Source organism: Bactrocera dorsalis, chromosome 3 (assembly GCF_023373825.1).
Source record: "Bactrocera dorsalis isolate Fly_Bdor chromosome 3, ASM2337382v1, whole genome shotgun sequence".
In the NCBI taxonomy this organism is placed as follows: Eukaryota; Metazoa; Arthropoda; class Insecta; order Diptera; family Tephritidae; genus Bactrocera; species Bactrocera dorsalis.
This window is the reverse complement of record NC_064305.1, coordinates 53,095,803-53,119,420: the sequence shown is the minus strand read 5'-3', so window position 1 is coordinate 53,119,420 and position 23,618 is coordinate 53,095,803. Positions and strand designations below refer to the sequence as shown.

General features: G+C 37.3%; 3 protein-coding genes across 5 annotated transcripts; all 3 read right to left on the bottom strand.

The window, feature by feature from the left end:
* Positions 1-423: 423 nt before the first annotated feature.
* LOC105225415 (regulator of nonsense transcripts 3B) lies at positions 424-2,846 on the bottom strand. 2 transcript variants are annotated; one of them, XM_049450862.1, is made up of 4 exons: positions 2,568-2,846; positions 1,147-2,466; positions 733-1,076; positions 424-700 (listed from the first exon to the last, which is right to left on the bottom strand). In XM_049450862.1, the coding sequence occupies exons 1-3, from the start codon at positions 2,676-2,678 to the stop codon at positions 738-740; spliced, it is 1,770 nt and encodes a 589-aa protein (XP_049306819.1). In that variant the 5' UTR covers positions 2,679-2,846; the 3' UTR covers positions 424-700; positions 733-737. The 2 variants fall into 2 exon arrangements, with proteins under 2 accessions (XP_049306819.1, XP_011202156.2); XM_011203854.4 differs by having other exon boundaries at positions 424-1,076; positions 2,568-2,845.
* A 1,171-nt stretch (positions 2,847-4,017) lies between these two features.
* Positions 4,018-5,402, bottom strand: LOC105225413 (zinc finger protein 239). 2 transcript variants are annotated; one of them, XM_011203852.4, is made up of 4 exons: positions 5,248-5,402; positions 5,015-5,162; positions 4,360-4,922; positions 4,018-4,301 (listed from the first exon to the last, which is right to left on the bottom strand). In XM_011203852.4, the coding sequence occupies exons 2-4, from the start codon at positions 5,102-5,104 to the stop codon at positions 4,103-4,105; spliced, it is 852 nt and encodes a 283-aa protein (XP_011202154.2). In that variant the 5' UTR covers positions 5,105-5,162; positions 5,248-5,402; the 3' UTR covers positions 4,018-4,102. The 2 variants fall into 2 exon arrangements, with proteins under 2 accessions (XP_011202154.2, XP_011202155.2); XM_011203853.4 differs by having other exon boundaries at positions 5,015-5,190; positions 5,248-5,385.
* Positions 5,403-10,080: 4,678 nt separating this feature from the next.
* LOC105224731 (potential E3 ubiquitin-protein ligase ariadne-2) lies at positions 10,081-23,433 on the bottom strand. Its single transcript, XM_019989923.3, has 4 exons — positions 23,239-23,433; positions 22,705-23,110; positions 11,750-13,134; positions 10,081-11,687 (listed from the first exon to the last, which is right to left on the bottom strand). The coding sequence occupies exons 2-4, from the start codon at positions 22,769-22,771 to the stop codon at positions 11,541-11,543; spliced, it is 1,599 nt and encodes a 532-aa protein (XP_019845482.2). The 5' UTR covers positions 22,772-23,110; positions 23,239-23,433; the 3' UTR covers positions 10,081-11,540.
* Positions 23,434-23,618: the final 185 nt, after the last annotated feature.

Genomic DNA, 23,618 nt, shown 5'->3' with positions numbered 1-23,618 from the left:
ATTCCCTTCCCGGGAATGGCATTCTTGAAGTCGAACCACCACCCATCCCAGACGAGACCTCGAGTTGCCGCGAGAAATGCGAGTGACCCTAGCGCAACTTCGTTCTGGATATTGTTGCAGGTTAAACTCCTACTTATCCAGAATAGACCTTGACATACCAAATATATGTATGTCCAGCATGCCACGAGCCCCCGCAAGACTCCAACCATCTCTTTGCATACCCAACCAACCCCACTCATCTAACACCCTTTTCCCTTTGGTCCGACCCCGTCGAAACAGCACGTTTCCTGGGCCTCGCGTTAGATGACGTTGACGACAACACAGATATACCTTGCCATCTTAACGGGGATTGAGAAACCGTTAAAACAACAACAACAACAAGGGTAAATCTTCAGACTGCATGTCAATTGTTAAATAGAAGTATTAGCACGAATAAGATAATTACAATATTTATTACAGATTCATAAATTCAATAATACCTAGTTATGTTTCTTCAGATGAAATGTTTAATATATTACGAATAGTAAATATATTACTCAAATTCATATGATTGTAAACCGAAGTACTTCAGTAGTCGGCTAACTTTGCACTATTTGAATTTAAAACCATTAATCAAAATAAAACAATACAGAAAGGTCTAAATTTCAAATGATTGTAATTTGTGAAAGATATCGCCAATATTGAAAATTAAAACTTAAATCTTTTTTTATAAATTCCGATAACAACTCAAACAATTTTTATTCCTCAGTGCATTTTGCTGTATCTTGGGTTTCAATAACCTCATTTTCAGCTGCAATTGATTTGGGCTGTTCCATTTCATCTTTTTGATCGGATTCAATGGGATCAGGCGAAGTTTTTTGTTTGTCCTTATTGTTACGTCTTTCTGCCCGTCGCTCTGAATAACGAGACACCTTTTTAGTTCTCGTTTCCTCTTTTTTTACGCTTTCACAATCAGATGTAGGATTGCTACGAGTGTCGCTCTTCCCACTACTCAGAGGTTGAGATGTACTGGGATCACGCTCTTCCGAAATACGTAAACGTGCTTTCGGTTGATATATGGCAATCGAAGGACGATCCTTAAAGATATTGAATTGCAAATATATACATAATATAAATCTTGTACATTAAAGACTATAGTGCAAGTACCTTATTTCTAATACGGCGCTGTTCATCAGCAGCCCTTTGTTTTGGCGTACGAGTATCAGGTTCTACATTCGAATCAAATTTCTTCAGACTTTCCATTGACGGTTTCGTTTCAACTTCCTTTTCGTCATCTTTTTCGTCAGACAATTTTCTCTGCTTATCTTTCATTTCTTGTTGTTTATGTTTGGGAACAAACTCCTTGGCGGTTGCTACACTACGTATAAAATTCATAACAGACTCGCTAACAATAGCTTCTCCGCCAGCAGCTGCGGCAGCGGCTGCAGCTCTTATAGCTTCTGACGCCGTACTTTCGGTTTTAAGCACTTCATCGCCAACTGAAGAATCCTTGGCCTTCTCTTTTTCTTTATCTTTGCGGTTGCGATTTCTATCTCGTTCCCGACGTTCACTGTAACGTTTTCCACCTTCTTTACGTTGTGCTTGCTTCCCATCATCTGACTTATTTCCATGTTGTGGCTGTTCTCGACTTTTTTTATCGTTGGCCAAATTAGATTCGACATTATTATTTTGATTTGACTTGCCATCGCCGCCTTTATCTCTTTGATCTCGTTCTTGTCGTTTACGTTCAAATTCCTCTCGCCTTCTTTGATTGCGCTCAGCTCGCCTCTGGGAACGTGAGCTTTTGCCCTCTTCATGCGGTTGTTGCTGGTTGCTCTTTTCACCGGATATATTTTCCTTTCCACTGGCCAACTTATTTCCACCTTTGCCACCGCCACCTTCGTTACTTGATATAATTTTTGTTACTTGTTGTTGAGATTGTGCCTGTTTTCTTTTTTCTTTGTCGTCATCGCGCTGGCGACGCTTCTCCTCTTGTCGCCGTTTGGCCTCTTCACGCCGCTTTTCTTTTTTATTGGCTAGATACTGGAGTAACGGTGTTGAAGTGATTTTCTCTTCTTTTTTGCGGTCCAAAGTAAATTCTAATTTGCTTTCACCACCTTTTGCAGCTTCTCGATCTTCTTCTAACTTCGTTAGAAACTGTTGATAATGCGACTCTTGCTCAATGGTGTTCACTTTACTGTCAACTCTACGTGATTTATTTTTAACGAGTCCTTGGAATGGTGCAAACTCAACGATAGCTGGATACTCAGCGCCTTTGGAATCTACAAAAACGTATCCATCAAATCGATCTCTAAACAAAAACACATCGTCATAGTTCTTCATTGTTATATAGGCCCGGCAGGTAGCATCATATCCCAAAGACCAATCGGGTGCAGCGAAGTAGTAAAAATCATGTGGTGGCAGTGGATCTATTTGTTTCAGAAACTCTTCCTCAGTCATAGTAGGTGGCAAATGTCGAATAATGATCTATGATATTAGTAAAAGACCATATATATATATGTATATTTATATGTATATGCTAGTAAAATAAGCAATTTAAATAGAATCTAAGGCACTAACAAACATACCTTCGTTTGTGGCTTTTGCTTTTCTTTTTTATGAGCACGTTTATTGGAACGCTCCTTTTCGGATTTTCCAGACTTAACATCGGGCTTTCCTCCATTTTCAACTTTGGTCATTTTTAATATTTAACACAATATAATTAAGGTCTATGCTTGAATTGGCAATGAAATTGTTTACAATATAATAATCTTCCAACTGTAATGTTAACCATTAAAATCAGCTGTTTTTCAAGTTTGTACAGGGTAATCAAGTCTTTGAAATTAAAGGTGTTTTTATGTTCTACTCTTGCTTCGCTTTGCTTCAAACATAGCCTTTGACAGAAAAGTTCGATGAATGCTTTTATTTCAGTTGTATAAATATGAGTAAAAGCATATATCATGATGTCAGGTTCACAACGAAATTTCGCTTCGCTTTGCGTCAGACATTTAATTTGACAGCTCCATGACTACCTAACTGTGTCCTTAAGAACGTGTGTATTTTAATATTTGACAGATGTCGCTTGAAGTTTGTCGCTTTCTATGCGTTGAGCACATAAGCTGAGCTGCTGAGTAAGCAGCACTTGGCCATATACTTACCTTACCATTGTCGTGGTGTAGGAATCTATTTTAAGTGACGAAAACGGAAACATTTTGAAGTTAGGATAGTCAGTACAGCCATTGAATTATCTCCATCATATTCGTCGTGATATATTCATTTCATATCATGTCTAACAAAATTGGAGTTTTTATTTGTTTACGTTGCTGTTACACGATCAAGAACTTGCTGTTACTTATGTTGATCACACAAACTACTTGTCAAAATTGATTTAAACTAACACTGGTGACGTAGGCTGCAAGCAACTTGATACAACTTTATGTAACAATACTAGTTTTAAGAAGCCGTTATGATGCAAACCGCAACAATTTTTGAAAATGTTACATAAAATTACATAAGTACATGATATACTTACATATGTATATTTTGATATCAATAGATGAATATAACGAAATATTCATATTTCCGAAAATTGCATGACATTTGTTTGCAAAACTAGGCATCAGATGTTTTAACTTGATCGTCAACTTGTCCCACGACTTGATTGGAAAAATTGATATCAAGTCGGCGTTCAAGAGTGAGAGTGAGGTAGTAGAAAAGTGTGAGCGTATTGCAACTTGAAAGTAATTTCTTGATAGTGCAACATCTGGGGTATAAAGGAAGCATTCTGCTTATGAGTGAACGTTTTATGTGAAAATATACCGAAGAATTCAAGTATTATAGTTCTAAATATACTATGTACCCACATGCGATTCTAGACTTATATTCACTACTAATAAACATATCTGTTTAGTCCCACGACATTCGAAAACACGTAGCCGGAACCGACCCAGACTTTTGTCCATTCAAGCGCTACCAACTCCATTCCTAAAAACTATGTGAGCAATATTTTCTTTCGCTACAACATGCACACAAAAAATATTCATTAGTGATTCTTGCCTATTTTAGGTCAATTTAAATTTATTTCTCACATTACTTGCATATTACGTATTTCAATACATTAACTTTATCGGGTGGTTTCAATAATTATCTCATGAGTGTCTAGATGTGCAACCTCGAACTTCATTGGAGAGTACATGTCAACGGAGGTATTTGTGTCCAGAGCTTCAACTTTAGGTTGCACTGCACCTGTACAGGCACTCTCATGCATTTCAAAATCTGCAAAGTTATCGTAAATACTTCGACAAATTGCACACTCAAATGCTCTGCAAGAAAAAAAAAACAATTGGGGTTACACTTATCATATTAAAAGTGTTTACTTACACAGGTTGCGATGCCAACTCAATACTTTGGCGCGCTGCCGCTGTAGCTGCTGCAACTGTAGCTGCAATATCTATTTCAACACCTTCTTTTACATGAGATTGCAAATGTTTCTTGAAATTACTTAGTTGAATAAATGATTTTTGACATATTCCACAGGCGTAAGGTTTTGCATTCAAATGGCCCATAATATGCTTCTTAAGATTAACACGCTGAGAGAAATAGCGACCACAACGCTTACAGCGGAATGGTTTTTCCCCAGTGTGAGTTAATTGATGGCGATGCATGTTACTCTGTTGAGTAAAGGATTTGGTACAAAAGTTGCATTGATACGGTCTTTCGCCATTATGCACCGAAAAGTGACGTTGTAAGTTTACAGCTTGGGCAAAAGCTTTTTCGCATATATGACATACAAATGGGCGGACATCATTGTGCACCTTCATGTGGCGTTCCAAATTGCCACCATTGCAGAAAAATTTTGAGCACAACTTGCATTCATAAGATGACTTTGCTTGAAAATGTACTTCCTTTTTATGAAGAAGCTGATCCCTTTTACATGAGAAAGTCTATTTAAGAAAGAATATTTATTAATATAAGCATCCATTGAGCAGGACAAATTGTGTGTGTATGACGTACATTAGCACAGAACTTTATTTACCTTTTTGCACCTTTTACAATTATATGTTGGCGTTGGGGCTGGTTCCTCAAATTCGTCGGCTGCAGACATATTGAAATGAATAGAGTCCATAAAACTACCCAATTAACTATAACTCACAACATAACAAACTGAACGCATGCTAGCGATTCTGGAAGAGTGGAAATACATAACACGCACTGTTAAAATACGCATTTTAAAGGTCTTATATATTAAAACTAAAATAAAAAACACACCTTGTTATTAAATTTATATAATTTACTTCACAATCTGCATTTGCTAAATAAAAACGCAAATTATTCTCTTGTCTGTAACAACAGCGGTAATCTTCTTAATAGCTGAAAAAACAAGGTAAAAAATCTGACAGCTCGCGTATTTTCGACGAAAACTCGCCAGTTTTTGACAGCTCAACTCGTTACTAATCAACGAATTTTTCATAATCCATTAAGGTGAAACTATATAACACGGGTGCGTATACGTTAACGAACAAGTAGTTTTACCTGTAGAAATAGCCATTAGGGGTATTCTCTTGCTCTTGCAAAACCCTTGCACGGTGCACGAATTGCAGATATTTCCTCTTGGTGCACCGGCACAACAACAAACACACGCAGAAAATTATTTGCAATGGCTGTGAAATATGTCAGACCAAAACCCATGTATATTTGCGTGCAAAATAGATTTTATAATTTTTATTTAAATTATAAAGATTTGTTACAGTTTTTTTTGTTAAAAATGTATGCAGAAGGTGCGCCAATTCACAATAGCCATGCATAATAGTCATTCACAATAAACTGACCGAATCAGCCCTTCATATATCATGCTGTAAACACATAACGACGACAGGTCGACAAACGACATCTGTCAAATATTACACACGTTCTTATGGACACTTATTTTGACAACGACACGAAAACACGAATGTAGGCCGACAGTTGACTTTCTCGCTAATTCCTTTTTGCCAACGACAGTAGAATGAAGAAGAGAGATGAGGAAGAGTGGTGATGCCACTAATATGTAATATGTAAAATTATTCACAGCTCTTACAAACTTGACGTTATTTTACAAATAAAAGCATAAAATAGCTCTATTTTATCATTTGTAATAACAATTGATAATTTAAAACAAAAATATATACCTATTTACTTATTTTTTGCATAAAAAATTTAACTTTGAACAAAATATTAAAATTTCATTGAAGTGCAAGGTATTAGTATGGCCACAACGAAATTGTGTACATGCAAAATGGACAGCTGCGTTGTTTTGTGTACATGCGTTGTTTTGTTTTCATTTCACTTTCGTACTCTCGTTTGTCGTTTGTCGTCTGGTCGTCGTTATGTGTTTAGTATGTCACTGCATTCTGCAATGGGTGCTCTCGTGCCCTTGTATATTTCGGTATAGTATTTTTGCAATCTGCAATCTTGCAAGAGCAACAGAATACCCCTATTGTGTTTTCGATCAGTATGATATATATGTGGCTTAACAGATAGTCTCGGTTTTTTTTTTAATTTTACGGACAATTAAACGCTCGTCACGTTCATTGAACATTTTATTTTGTGCGTTTCGGCCTTTATTTTGAATGCGATCTTCATGCACGAAACGCTCAATTATATTTTGCACTGTAGCACTACTTAAATTTACAATCTCAGCATTTTTTCGCTGTGATTTTCCATTTTTGAAATGATTTATGACCAATTCTCGCTAGATTGTTCTTCCAAGAACTTTATTTTGCTTACTATCTTAGTAAAGCATTGTATAATATATATTCATCAATTTTTTTTTTCTTAAGTGTCTTGCATGAAATAAGCTGTGAGCCACTGTAAGTTCTGTTTTGACATATGTACGTATGTGTAGTAAACACATTCGAAATACACGTAAATAAACAATGGTACGCTACACAGCTCCAGAACGCGGGTTATTAGTGACTATTTATTTGACCAATAATCGGTTGGTGACTTTGGCACAACGTGAATTTCGTCGCAGATTTCCTGGCCGTCCGACGCCTACTGGTGAAGCACTGCGACGTTTAGCCCCTCGCCTCGAAGAGACTGTCACAACGCGAGATGCTGCCAGGTGTCCAAGATCCCGGAGTACACCTTCTGCAGAGAATATTGCTGCTGTTGCCGAGGATGTCATGGAAGCGCCATCGACATCGACCAGATGACGTGCCATGCAAATGAGTATCAGTCGACGATGTTTACAGCGAATTTTGGTTCAAATTTGGAGATGTTTCCGTACAAAGTCCAGACGGTGCTTCAGCTGTTAGCTGCTGACCGCCAATCACGTCTCACATACGCTCAAGCAATCCTTAATCACCACCCATAGGAAAATGATTTTTCATAAAAAAAATCATGAGTGGTGAGGCCTATTTCCATCTTAGCGGGTACGTAAATAAGCAAAATTTACGCTTCCGGGGCACTGAAAATCCCCGTGTAACCCACGAAGAGCCATTACACCCGCTCAAAGTCACTGTATGGTGTGCTGTTTTCGCTGGGGGAGTATCGGACCTGTTTACTTCGAAGACGTCGTGGCCCAAGCCGTTACTATGAGTGGTGAGCGCTACAGAGCAATGATCAACGAGTTCTTTTTGCCGCAACTTGATGAATTGGGATTGGAAAACATGTGGTTCCAATAGGACGGTGCAACGGCACACACTGCATGTGCCACAACCGATATGCTAAAGGATGCATTTCCCGGCCGCCTAATCTCCCGTTTTGGTGATTTGCACTGGCTAGCAAGACTGCTCCAGACTTCTTTTTGTAGGGCTTTTTGAAGTCGAGGGTTTATGTCAACAAGCCTCAGACTCTTGCACCTCTTAAAGACAATATCCGTCAAGAATGTGAGGACCTATCGCCGGAAGCTCTGGCCTATGTGATGGAAAATGCCATAAAAAGGGCTCAAATGACAATCAACTGTGGCGGCCATTTACATCATATCATATTCTCGACTTGATGTATAAAAATTTAAAAGACCAAATAAAAATATGTAATCCACAAGCAGAATCAAAGTTTTTCATTTTTTTAAATTACAGCCAAAAAACATCGGAAGGTTATTTTTGTGTCCTACTCCTAGAAATATACTTTTTTTAGTAAAATTTAGGTTTGGAAGATTTTATTCCTCTTCAATCATTGCTGTTTTGTGGTGTCCACAACGCCTAAATATGTTGTTCGTAACATTTAAAAGCAGGCTTTGTAAGAACCATAGATATCGTAGGGTACTTCAGTCCAATGTTACAATCATTTACAATACATTCTTGAAAGCTACCGACAGCAAGGAAATAAATAGTTTTGTGGTAACGTTCCTTCATCTCATTTTGTAGAAAACATATTGATTCCCCATTTAAACGAGAATAATTTATGAATCTGCAACAAACATTTGTTAGAAGTTAATTTAATTGTCAATAAAACCTTGGCTTACTTGCTGTTAGGAAATTCGAGTGGCACATTAGTTTTGACACTAACATTTTTGTCATCGTAATATAAATCAAAACTAATGTCTATTTTAATAATAATTCCCTTTTTGTAAACAGTAATTGAAACCAATATTTCCCTTAGCCCTCAGACCCCATAACTAACCAGCCTTGTGTACCTAAAGGTACTTCCCGGGCTTTAATTCTGACAAGTTGCAAAAGTATGAAATGGTCGGTTGTACCCGAACTTAGTTAGCTCTTTCTTACTTGTTTATTTTACTTAATTTTCAAATGTTCAATTTATTAATTGTTTGCATAAAATTTCGCCACTTGAACAAACAAAACTTTTCTGCATATTTCAATAAGATTTCAAATTTTATTCTTTCATTTGTAAGGGCGCGCTATTGTGCTTGTATAAGAAACTGTCTTTGCTCTTGGGTTATCGAGTTTAAATAACAATGTAGGAGTCGTCTGCAGTAATTTCCATATAACTTCCATTGAGGTAATTTAGGGCATGATGTTAACTAAATTCTATTGCAGAGCTCTCATTAGTACGATATAATGTATTTTTATCTAAACACTAGTAAATCCGACCACCTGTTGCTGTTGAATACATATTATACTATTATTCATATAATAAACTATTCAATACAGTGCAAATTTTATTTACGAATAAAGGCAAAAACGTTTTTGTCTGTGTCTGTCTACGAATCCAAGGGATTGTACTTAAGGTTTAATTTTGAATATGTTCATGCAAATAAATTTCTTTGAAAAAAATAACGAATTTGAGGCTGCTTTGTAAATGCCTGGTTACCAGCCTTTCTGTCCAGTCAATAAAGTTGTCGGCTTAATAGATTGTACTTAATAAACATCAACAATGTGCATGGTAAATGGAGATGTCCACTTAATAGGGTGTCCACCCTTCTTCTAAGTTGGTTCGAAATGGACACAATGTACTAAATTTTATTAAAATCGGTTCAGTAGTTTAGGAGTCCATCGCGGACAAACAACGTGACACGTACTCCTTATATATTAAGATTAATGATTTGGCTGTCATTAAAACATACCGCTCATTTGCTGCAAGACCGGCATAAATCAAAAAACGTGATTTTTGCGTTAATGCTGCAGAATTGTTCGTTATATCATACTTCATGTTGAGTGAAAAATTCATATGAATACCTCTTATATGCTCCGCTTGAGAAGAGGTGTAAGGTTGTAGTCAGTTGAAAACTTTAAACGCGATTTCTGTTTTTTAGTGTACAAAATATAATTACAAATGGTTATTAAAAGTCAAGTAAAGAAAGGCTAAGAGTAGAACCGAACAGACAGATATCCGAAATTCAATTTGGTTCGTCATCCCATAATTTTTATATACAGTTGTACTATACATACTCTATTTCTATGTCGATTAGTTCCAGTTGTTCTTAATAGTTTTTAGCTAAACAAAACTATAATACTCTGTGCAACAAATTGTGATATACTAATTTTTGACGACGCTGAACATCATTTATTGTATCCGTTCTGAAATATTACACAAAACTCGGTATGCAACAGAGGAGGTTTTACATTTTTGTCGAATATACATATATTTAATCACCGTACATACAAACAAAACTACTCCCAATACTATCCAAAAGAAAATAAATTAAAGTGACTGACGATATTGCTATTAATGTAGTTTATTTTCTAATTATTACACTTTTATACGCATGATGTTTTAAAAAGCATTTTTTATATCAATTGTTTCAATTGAAGGGTGGTTACATGTTTATGATAAAATTTACAAGGTAATTAAAATAAAAACGCGATCGAATATATATAGCAGTAAAATTGAAAATATCATGTTGTCCCAGCTTCTCATCTGGGACGTAGTATGGTCGTTTTCATTATATATATTCCGCATTCTTTGATGGGATACTTTAACTAATTATAATTAATTATACAATTGAAGAGCTCCAGGTTAGAGCTCCATATTATTCTACACTTATTTTATATCATAATATTACTTATTCAGTCAAAATGTGTAAGTCGAACTATACACAGTAAAATTTACAATAAAAAAAAATAACCAAGTATAAAAACAAAACAAAGATCTAAAGCCAATTTAATACCACATATTGTATATACACACTATAAAAATAGATTGCGAGACACTAAATCTGTTGTTGGATAGTAACTAGTCACATCCAACGGAACATTTACGCTGAATTCAAAACCATTCCATCACACTAGTCTTATCAAAACGTCAAATAGTAAAATTTCATTGATATTTTGGAATTAATACTGGGTAAAAAAGCTTTAGCAGATAACTTTAGGTACCGTATATGTAATATTGGATTCTATTTAGCATGGAAAACTGTGTGGAAAATTACTAGTCGCTCAAATCACTCAAAAATATATAAACAAAAATGTTAAAAAGATTATTTTTTATAAGAGTGTACTGCACTACAAATTTTTATATGTATATGTATACCTGCAACACATTGTATATATTATACGTATAGTGTTTCGTTGAACGAACGTTGAAACGAATAGAGTGCGCCTATGTCGTCTTTCGTAATTAAATCGCTTACTGGGTTCGATAATCAGTTTCTTGTTAAACTGTTACTTTAATAAGCTAATACATGCCAATCATCTCTTTATTGGCTTAAGTTGACGCCTTTTGATCGAACTACTAATTTGTTCAGATATTCACATTAAAATTTTTGTATTACACTTCTCAGGTATTTTAAAAATTAATATTATTTGAATGATATTTAACTAACCGAAGTGTAAACACGCTGTGTTAGTGTTTTTGTTGTGAATTCGTCAATATTTAACACAACTCGATACACATTCATTTGGATACTGCCAAGGGGTAATATCGCTTTAGAAATATATACATTTTATACTCTACTTAAATAATATATGGGAAACATTACGCAATTATACGTTAATGCTTGTATATGTGTGTGAATTTCTTTAATATTCTATAAAATATTCAGCGCATTGCGTTTATATTGCAGTTTATCCATTCCAATTAGCAGCCATGTTGACCAGATAATGGCATAAGCATTAATAATTGAAACATAAACTTAAATATATATTAATTTCACTATTTTAGTGCAGTCATTTAATTGGCACTCAAAAGTCCACGGGGAAAAAGTCTTTGAGCAGCGTTGTTCTACGCTTTTCAGCAATATCCATTTGATTCTCCAAATCACCCAAATCTGTGGTCTCCGCACGTTCTATCTTCCAAGATAAATTCTCTATTTCAGCTTCAAGTTGAGCCTTTAAATATATTGTAAAATTATATTTACATAAGGTTCTATTTATTTGTTGTTTTAACTAACCTGCTGGTATTCGAAAAGGTCCTTACGCGAACCACTTTCCATGAAGTAAGCATATGGATATGTATACTGCAGTGTATACCGACATTTCGCTAATAGAGCTGCCGCATTGAATAAATATTGCCAATCAATCCATGTGCCCCTTCCTTTCATCACTTTCTCATTGATACGATCACGTAGTCGGTCAATGGTTTGTTGCTCCAATTGTAAAGATTTTGAATGGTTTTCCCACCGTTCATAGTAGTGCAAATATTTCTTGAGCGCTTCTCTAGCTTGCACATGCACCGATTCATTGGCAATGTTCGGATTGTCTTTGTAACGAGAGCATTCATAGTATTCGGATCCGTGCGTTTTCCAATCCCCCAGGCACATCCAACAAAAATCGTGCTTGCAGTTAAAACAAAGCATGTGGTTGCATCCTCCATTCTTTTCTATACAAATGTGGCATTTCGGGCAGTCTTTGGTGTTGGCGCTTATGTAATTGGCTGTCTCACTGTCATCGGCGCATTTCGTCAACCATTTTTTAATAACTACACAGTCAGTGGGCGCATGATAATCCATGCCACATTTGAAACAAAACGATGTATGACAAGAAGTGCATATGACACGCTTTGCACAAACCTCTGGAGAGCGAACAATAATTTGACAATTCGGTCCAGGACAGAAGCGCAACTGAGGATGCGACTTTACGTAATCCTTGAACGCAAATTGTTGGTACTTGTCGCGCATTACGGGACGTGTCACTAAGGTCAAGACCAAATCTTCTGGAACTCGCACATTGCACATGGGGGCCATGCAGCCGATTTGTGTGGAAATACCTTGAAATATTTGTGTATCGAAAAACGTTGACCAACAGTCTTTGCAGAACGCATGGCCACATGAGAGACTAAAGAATTTATCACCCATCTGAGAACTAGCACAGACTGGACACATTTGACAGCGCTGAGAGATGATGCCACCGCCAGGTGCCACTGTGTTATATGTATTGCATATACCTAATGAGATCAAAGCGTTGCGTGGTGAATCGTCATTACTACAGCTACTGCTCCTACTAACACTACTACTGGTACCAAATACAACTGCGTCTTTGCTGGTGGAGGGCGCCAACGGATCAGGTATACTGAGCAATGGATTCGGCGGTTTTATTCGAGCTGTTATCAACAATGCGTTTGCGTCCTTTCGGTATTTATCCACTACCACTTGATTGTCCCATTGGTGCTCCAGCAGTAGCACTTTCGCCAGTGAAGGAGTAATCTCTAGAATTGTGTTCAGTTTTTCCACAGACTCGTTGAGCAATTTTTCCACCTCCTCGACAGTTAGACATACAAATTCGAAGTACTCAGGATCAGTTTTCTTTGGATCCAGCCGTTCTACATCGCAGTCTTCACCTAAAAATTTAAGCTTTTAGTTTTTCGAATTTAAAATTGCACTAATTAACACAAATAAAGCCAAAGCAAACCTAACAAAGTAAATTCCGACAAAAAAACTTATAGTATATGTTCCGACGCACTTGTGGGAGAAGAAGGATATATATTTATAGGATTTATATTTATATTTCCCTTAGTATAATATTTCAACAAGAGAATTTGATCTATTTAATAAGATTAAAGCCATGGTACATTATTTTCCCAAGCTCTGATAGGTTTCCGGGGTGGGAGGAAGTGCTTGACCTCACGCTATCAACAGACACAGACAGTCTCGTTGTGGATAACTGGAGGGTATGCGATGAGCCTTCCATGTCGGATCACTCCTCTCAGATACCGGAACCCTAGAAGAACAGCATGGGAAAAATTTACCAGTATAGCAACAAAATGCCTCGAAAAGGGAGACAAAAAGAGTATAAGAAATCCTCAGGAACTTGATTCAGAAGTAGAGAAGTTGGAAAAAATCTTAACCACAACTTTCAATAAATCTACTCCGCTAACAGTTTTGAAAAAAAGAAAGTCTCTTCCTTGGTGGAACAGTGAACTCAAGAATTTGAGAACACAACTAAGGAAAGCTTTCAAAGAGAGTTTTAGAACCAAAATCTGGCAGCCATATAAAGATATTATGAAAAGATACAAAAAAAACAGTCCGGAAAGCTAAAAACGACTCATGGCGATCTTTCTGCACATCTATAGAAAGTTGCAGAGAAACCGCGAAAGATCATATTAATACTACCTACATTAGGGCGGAGGGAAGTGGTTGGACCTCCCTGGCAAAAGAGTCTCTGGAGGCTTAAAAATATAGACAAAGCTAGCATTCAACTATCTTACATCCCAAGAAATTGGAAAAGAAGTAAAGTCCTTCCAAAACCAGGCAGAAGAACACACGAGAATGCCAAGGATTTTAGACCTATAAGCCTTACCTCCTTTATGCTGAAGGTACTGGAAAGGCTAATAGATCTACACGTAAGAACAATAATGGCGGAGAAGTTATCGAAGTCCCAACATGCGTACATAAAGGCCGATCAACCGAAACTGCCCTTCTCGAGGTGACAAGTGTAATTGAAAGATCACTACACCACAAACAATACACCATGGTTGCTTGTCTAGACAAAGAGGGCGCCTTAAATAACATAGAAGTAAATGCGATAATTAATTCTCTGGCGCATGTTGGCATAGATGACACTGTGTGCAGATGGATACTATCGAGAATAGAACGATTATAGCTTCAAACTACGCTGCAACACAAACAAGTTATGTAAGTAGAGGGACGCCTCAAGGGGGGTCCTCTCTCCGCTTCTATGGGTTGTAGCGCTGAACGAAATACTCTTCCAACTAAACGGTGGAGGAGTGAAAGCAGTAGCGTATGCAGACGATATAGTGTTGTTGGTATGAGGCATGTTTTCTTCAACAGTCAGCGAGATTATGGAAAAAGCACTTAGAAGGTTAAACCTATGGGCTAAAAACAATGGACTAGGAGTTAACCCGAACAAAACAGAACTGATGCTATTTACAAGCAGAACCAAGATACCTCAGTTTCAACTTCCGGTACTAAACGGTACAACACTCACTCTATCCCCCACAGTTAAATATTTGGGGGTGGAGGTTGACACCAAACTGTCCTGGAAAATAAATATAGAAAAAAGAATAAAAGCATACATGGCCTACTATACTTGTAAGAGAATCGTAAGCAAGAATTGGGGCCTGAAACCAAGTATAATCATGTGGATGTATACGGCTGTCATAAGACCTATACTTACATATGGAGTTCTGGTATGGTGGCCAGCGCTAAACAAACAATACAACACTAAAAAGTTAAATGGTATACAAAGAGCAGCATGTGCAGGTGTTACTGGTGCAATCAGGTCATGTTCGACTGATGCGCTCAATGTGATCCTGCATCAACTACCAATGGACATTTTTATTCACAAAACAGCTGCTATTGCGGCGATAAGAATAAAAGAATTGGGAGGTTGGAATCAGCATAACTACGGACATAGTGTTATCCTAAACAAGCTCACCATTAATAAATCAGACTACATTCTCCCAAAGCTGGACTTCAATAGACATTTCCAGGTAAGGATACCATCTAGACGAGAATGGAGAAGAGGTTCAATAGGAGAGAAGGATACCATCTCAGTCTATACCGACGGGTCCATAATGGACTGCGGAGTAGGCACGGGGTATTCTCCGCTGATCTAGGCATATCTCTCTCTATACATCTACCGAACTCGGCTAGCATCTTCCAAGCAGAAGTACTAGGCATAGAAAAAGCCTGCGAAGATCTATTAGAAAACCACGGGAATATAAATAAATCAATTATATTTACGGATAGCCAGGCGGCGCTCCTGGCCTTGTCTTCACCCATGACAAATTCCAGCGTAGTTCACAACTGCAAGAGAGCACTAAGCTCAATAAAAGACAAGCTCCAACAAAACTTGATCTGGGTTCCCGGCCACAGGAACATTTTCGGTAACGAAAAAGCAGACGAGTTGGCAAAGGCAGGAGCTTTCCTCAACGAATCTGAGGCGGAGCTAAAGATCAATAGGCAATTTCAACAAGTTGCAAATAACAGGTGGAAAAACATTACAAAATGCGGCATAACTAAACAATTATGGGCAACATATGACAGGAAAAGAACCAATGACTTATTAAATAGGTCAAGAAAAAGTATTTACAGAGTAACAGCTACCACAACAGGGCACTGGCCATTTGGGGAATACGCATCCAAAATAGGTATGCCCTACAACGACATCTGCCGTGGCTGCGAGTAGCAGGGAACAAGGAAACAATCTTCCACTTTCTCTGCGAATGCCCAGCTCTAGCACATATCCGACACAAAACACTTGGAATCCATCAAGCTCGAAACCTTGAATGGATTTCCACTAAAAGCATATCGGACATAAGTAGTTTTATAGACACCTCAAAATGGTTTGAGAAAAAAAGTGAAACGTAATAGCAGATACAGGAGGTTCTACGAACAGTGTATCAAAATGGCACATCAAGTGCTAATTGAGCCCGATAGGGCTGCACTCCTACCTACCTACATAAGGCTTGTTATTTATGTATATGAGTTCTAAGGAAAGTTTTCATCCGATTTTATTTTCTAAGCACAAATATGTTCCGCTATTAGAAAAGCATGCTTTCTCTCCTAATTTCAATTATATATCTCACACATTGACCGTTATTTGCACAGATTGGTTCGATTGATACAATTTTGGTCATAAGATGACACTCTTCAAATTCGTGAAAATTTGTATCTCGTAATATTAGTTGCCCCTTGATTTGTGTACTACAAAGTGAAAGAAATAAAGTTTAAAGTTGTGTTATATGAGTTGGTTGTAGCCCAATTTCACTCATTTTCCCTCACTGACATAGGAATGTCAGAAGAATGTTATGTAGTGAATTTGGTGAAAATCGGTGGAACAAATCCCGAGGTATTTGATTTCACTTAAAGGGGGGCGATGCCACGCCCATTGACCGATTTTGATCATCCGTACTATTTTGAGGTGAAACATCCAAACTGAGAAGAATTAAACGGGGGGTTCCGCAGGGTGGTGTCCTCTCCCCGCTACTGTTTAACTTCTATATCTCGAAACTCCCGCAACCACCATAACCTCGTACGCAGATGACTGCACGATATTGACGTCGGGCATGGAATTCGAAAGTAAACAACTACCTCTCCGACCTTTCTCTTTTCCTCACTGCACGAAATCTCACACTTTCCCCCATCAAATCCACAGTGACCATATTTACAAACTGGACACAGGAGTATAGACTTGAACTTAATATTGCAGTCGATGGCGTCAAAATCCCGACTGTCAATAACCCTAAGATTTTAGGCGTAACCCTCGATAGTCTATGCTCCTTCTCTCCCCATACGACCGCGATTATCGCCAAGGTACAGAGCCGCAACAAAATCCTCAAGTCACTAGCCGGCAGCACATGGGGAAAAGACAAAGAAACGTTGTTGGCAACTTACAAGGCAATCGGCCGGCCGGTCCTCAACTACGCAGCACCACTATGGACGCCTGGATGCAGTGGTACGCAGATGAGGAAACTTCAGACCTGCCAGAATACAGCACTCCGGACCACGACGGCATACCTCTTGATGTCTCCCATTGAACACCTCAACAGTGAGACTCGCATGCTACCTGTAAAGGAGCATAATGAACTCCTCTCCACGCAGTTCCAGCCATCTGCTTGGAGCGGAACCACCTCCTAGGAGCATCAAGAGGTCATTCCGACGACTACGTCGACGACGTCGTTCAGTACACCGACCGGACTGAAGACGCAACAGACTTTCGACAGGTACTGACCGCTATTCACAGTGGAGCCATCAACACCTTCACCGATTCCCTTCCCGGGAATGGCATTCTTGAAGTCGAACCACCACCCATCAGAGACGTGACCTCGAGTTGCCGCGAGAAATGCGAGTGAAATGATTCAAAGCACCAAGAAACACCAATAGTATTTTTGAATGACTTAAGTGACTTGAGTATTTTCAGTTTAGATTTTTTGTGTTTGCTGCTTTTTTATTTCGTTTATAATTTCTATGTTGGTAATTTATTTCACTACTTATTTATAATGTTTTCATGCAGTTTTATACGCAACAATGATGATTTTTCGTATGACTTTAAAAGTTACTACTAAGAAACCAATAGCTCGATTTTATTTTTTTAATAATAGTTTTTATTTGAAAATAACAGAATGAGATCATCCATGTTTTAAGACTAACCTAAGTTAACAAAATTCATAATTCTTTATTTTAAAACTAATGCACTTGAAAAAAAGACTAAAAATACAAAGGTACATACATATAAAGGCAAATAAGTTTTGTTAGAAAAATTTATAATTTTTTGTCGTAAACTGAATTTAGGAAACGAATGCTGTCTACTGTCTTTGGCGCTATTCTGTTGCGCTTTTCTGTAATAATATTACCGGCAAGCGAAAACACTCGCTCTGATGCTGCACTGCTAGCAGGAATGGCAAGAACTTTAAGTGCAAACTTAGAATCGTTTGCTCCACATTTTCTCTAGAATAGCGACGTAGTTCATCTGACACATTTTCAACTTCTGTTAAAGAAGTATTCGTACATGTCAACAGATTTGGAAAGAAGAAATTCGTTCGTTAATTAAAGAAGATTTTCCTGCTGATAAACTCATGAAGTATAGAAGAATCCGATAATTCATTCACATCTGCTATTTCAATGCATCAATTTCCTTTAACTGGCTTGCTTGGAGACGCAACGCTGGAGGATAAAAATAATAAGCCACTTTGTGCCATACAATCAAATTTGGAATCCAAGTTCCTTCTATACCTTCAAAATTTTAATGCAGAAATTGCCTGAATATCATTTTCATCTTTAACTATTTCTTCAAACATATCCCAAATAGCACTTCTGCCCTTCCGTTTTTTGCTGAGCTTATAAATACCCGTAGCAATTTTCCCCACTAAGTCTTCGGTAGACTCCATTGTGTTAGATCAACTTGAAATAAATTATAATATATAAATATCAGTATATTTACCTTTACAAAAAACCATTAATACTAAAACACTTACAAAAACAGACAATAACGAAACAGTTTCTCAGCGCATGATACGAAATTTACTCTTTTATTCTTTAAATTATTCAAATTATTTTTATTCTTTCATTCAAAAAAGTGAGTAAAGTAAAATTATTTGTCTACTATTGAGAGAGTCATAAATTGTTGTCACTCATATGTGTAGAAATACTTTGAGGTGTTTTTTCTTTTGGTGTGAATGATTCTTAGTCATTTTTTATATTATTATGAGTACTCATTTGCACCAATTTTTATGGCTCATGACTTAAGTGCACTAATTTTATTGGTACCAATTGCAGATCTCTGTTATGTACATATAAAAATCAAGGGTAAAATGTATTTCTCAAAGCAGCCAGAGGCATAAAATATGGTTTAGACTTCAAACTTAATGTCACAGATTAACAAATACAACTTAGGTTAAGAGTACACTTTGGCTGACAGATTTTTTATTCTGTGTGGATTCGGATGCTCTGTACATACATAAATACATTTGAATTTCCCTAACTCGAATCACCATAATCCACAAAAGAACGTTGAGTTAGAGAGATATCGAGTTATTGAAAGAATTTTGACCTCTATTGCCAATTCAAGAGGTCGAGTTATGGAGAACTTCGACTAATGGAAGTTCAACTGTATATACATTTATGCTTATTTTTCAAAATCATGACTTTTTTATTTTCATAAGAAATACTTTACAATATGCGAGCTGATATACGCAGTTCATTGCATTTTTAATTATATACTCGTAGCACGTACTTCTCGTATGTATATACAAGTATTCATCTAAATTCATTTATAAATGTGAACATACATACATATGTATATACTATATATTGTCCCATATACACAATATCATTATGAGTGAAGACAGCAAAGGTTAGATAATTATGTACTACATGTGTGCACATATGTATGTACATATATTATTTTGCTTACAAACATTCTGATGCACGTGTGTACTGTGCGAGTTTTGGGTCACTTAGTCCTTTGGAACTTGATCAAAACACTGTCTATATGCATTGTATGCAATTATTATTCGTAAACTGTTTCAAATCATTACTTTTGACATCGACGTTTTCATTTTTGTAGGCTTGTTTGTACAATATGAAATTTAAACGTGAAGATAGGCTCATACACGAAAAAAACAACGGAACTATATATTACTAGAGGACCAGACCACGCTTTGCTGTGGCTGATGCATATATGGTACTACTAATATCATCTATATGATTTTTAGTCAGCTCCTACCTTTAATAATGAGATATAGCATTTTGGGTGAAGCAACTTGTCTTCGTTCACAAAAAATTTTCAAACAGTAAAAGGGGGAAAAATACTGTCGAATTTGCGTTCTGCGCCAGGAAAATCAACCGTTGAAAATAGATTTGGAAGAAGTTGGACAGAGGCGAAATGAGCATTGAGGACAATGAGGAAGGTGGACGCCCTAAATAGGCGAAAGCTCTGTGCAGAGTGGCTGCCGCGCAATTTCATAATTAAACCATAACAACGGATTGCTGATTCTGAGGAGAGTTTGAGTGTGTGACAATAGAAACATGGCTTTATAATTTCACACGGGAAGCCTAGTGGACTGCACATGATTAACCGGTCCTCAATCGTGGAAAGTCGAAAAAGTCGGCTGGCATGGCTCCATCATTTCACACTGAAGTCCAACCGACAGTCAGCCTAGTGGACTGCACATGAGGTAATACAATTTTCAAACGATTCGAAAAAGAATTTTTAGCACATGCTGATGATTTGAAATATAATCTTGGTATTTATGAATTGTATTGACTTTTAACATAAACAGATAAAAGGTATCCTATGTAGTATGTCTTTCAAAGACTTCGACCATTGATGTTGTTGTTGTTGTTTTAACGGATATGTTAATCCCCGTTAGGATGGTAAGGGCTATCTGTGTTGTCGTCGAGGTCATCTAACGGTAGGCCCAGGAAACGCGCTGTTTCGACGGGGTCGGACCAAAGGGAGGAAGGTGTTAGATGGGTTGCGTTTGTGGGGCATGCAAAGAGGTGGCCAGTGTCATGCGGAGACTCGTTGCACGCAGGACATATATTGGATATGTCTGGGTCAATTCTGGATAAGTAGGAGTTTAACCTGCAACAATATCCAGAACGAAGTTGCGCTAGGGTCACTCGCGTTTCTCGCGGCAACTGGAGCTCTTCATCTGCAATAGGTGGTGCTTTGACTCCAAGAACGCCAAGGGACAAGTCAGAGTGGGAGCTGTGTTGCCTGTTTGAGCTCCTTACCGTGGAGGTCCTTTGTTCGCCACTCTGATTGAGTGGCGGCGCGGCGCGCGAACAGTGTGCAGGTTGCACAGCCGTAGAGGCTTGTATCGCATTATTGCGATCCCTGTGGGTCTTAAGGCCTGAGCAGGTCTTAAGATGGCTCCATCCATTGCATGTATTGCACCTGACCGAGGTGGAGTTTGGATGGAGCCTTTTAGCGCAGACGCAGCAGAAAAATTCCTCCGGGCCCGGGTTGGACTCAATGCCAGCACGAGTCAGGAGGATACGGAGCAACCCTGCTGCAAGGCGTTGCTCTAAGGACGACAAACACAGATTAACACTCACCGATCCAAACGGGGTTAGATCGCCGAAAGCCGGTTCTACGCACCGGAATTGACTCGGATTTTATCCGACCAAGGGCTTCGACCATTGATCTAAAGTAACAGTTGATGACAATGCACTGCCTCTCCAGTAGAGTGTCAACAAAGAACTTTTAAGGACCCACACTGCTCAACTAGGCAGCATAAATTCCAGTTTCATCAATCCGGCCTCCAACACAACCTTCATCCTGGACCGATCCCCGGGCAAGTGTCACAAGACAACTCCTGGTCCCCCGCACAACCAGTTTCGTGCGTAATGCGACGGAACATCACCTCAGTCAGATGTAATTCCTGCCTGCGCACCACATGGATCCAAGTACTCTCAACAACAACAACCGAGATGACAGTTCTTGACCAGATAAAAATCCGTGTCCATACCGGTTACTTAGACCCGACTGTCGTGGCAAGGGCATGTCGATCGATCACTTTGTATACCAGTTATATTCTAACGGGTGCGATGTAGGCGTTTTCGTAATATGAACTTCTTGTGGAAAAAAGGTCATGCGTAAGATTTTAGAGACCTGAGGGTCTACTTTACGTATATTAGTATCTGCGGACAGCTCATGATGCTAATCATGTATGTATGTATTATACTTTAAAAGTTCCTTGACTCTTATTTCTGTGTGTTATAAATTTCGGGACAAATTTTATAACCTTCATTCGGGGTATAAAAATGTAACATAAAATTTTTATGCAAATGGTACATTAATCTTAGCGAAGGGGGAAATGAGAATTGTAGAAATAAACTGTTATTATAGTGATATAAAGGAAATCAGTTTCATATTAAATGAAGAGAAGACAAAACATTGAAGGGTTTCGAAAAAAAATTGATATGGTGACAGAAATAAATTCAAGTATATACATACATACATATTATTAAACCTTAATTTGAAATCAGACCTCGCTTAATAAATTGAAACATAAAATAATGAGATCTTTGTATACCTGCTATAAATAAGCAAAAATTAAAGTCTCTTATCACAGCCCACAAAGCTAAAAATCAATGTGTTCCAAAATATTTACAATAATTGACAATATTGAGTTTGTATAAGAATCAGAAAAATATGAATAAAGAAACAACAACCGATAACAAATCTAAACATAAATCGCCCACTATTTAAAATTGTCAAAAATATTTTTTAGTTGCTGAGATATCCTTTTCCCCAACAGTCGGATCTACAAAAATTTTCTACTAGGACTCTTGGCACCACAACAGTTTCGGGAATGTTTCATGATGCTATAAAGTTGCTTTTACTCTGTTTTGTGCTCAAACATATATTTTGGATAATAAGAAATGTATGCAATATTTAACGCAGAAGTTGTATTAAAAATTTTCAAAAGTTTACTTACCTGAATTATAATAATCGTCGTATTCACAATCGTTGTCAGAGTATTCCATGTCAGAATCGGCTGACATTGTGGATTGCAGTATAAAATTTATCTATATTCACGGTATTTGTCAGCAGAATTTTTCAAACAAGCTTTATTGCAAAATCAAAGTGATAATTTAGTTAATAAAGATCATCACCACCACTATCTGTTGTATTGACATTAAGGGCCTTATAGCTGCTGACTGTGATCGTTGTTAAAACGGTGGTGGTGGTGCACGGTTTGTGTTGTATATGCAATACTTTGTCAAAGCGATGGGCAAAAGAGTAAAGTGTATTCTTTGCGGGGTAGTATTCAATGCGACAGACTTGTTTAAAGCTATTGCTAAATTACGTGTTTTGTTCATTGCTCATATACAGTGGAAATTCTGTAACAAATTCATTTTAATATTGCTTTAATTGTATTATGTATATGTGTAATTATTTTCGCGATAATAAAAGATATATTTCCGTTTTGTTTTTTGTTCTAAGTTGTCTTAAACTTGCTTTGTTGTACCTTCTACTGTTCATTTAATAATTTTCTCTAAAATGCGTCAAAAGTAGGCTCACACTTTTCATATGTTTTTGTAGTTTATATTCATGTTTGCACTTTTATCCAATCATGTAAGCTCTTCTATGAATACTTTTAATAAAACTTAAAAGGACCGAACCTGCACATAGTAATAGTTGCTTTTACGTGAAAATGTAATGGGTCATTGACAAATGGTATAATTGTAACACAGAATAATCGGAATATTTATTATATATTAAACTTTAAAACTGGTAAACTAATATATTTTTGAAAATATTTAGAAGAAATAAGCTGGTATACATTAGTTTACTTTTTCATAAGTTTATAATCATTGGATTTAATAAATACTAGGAAAATTACATCAT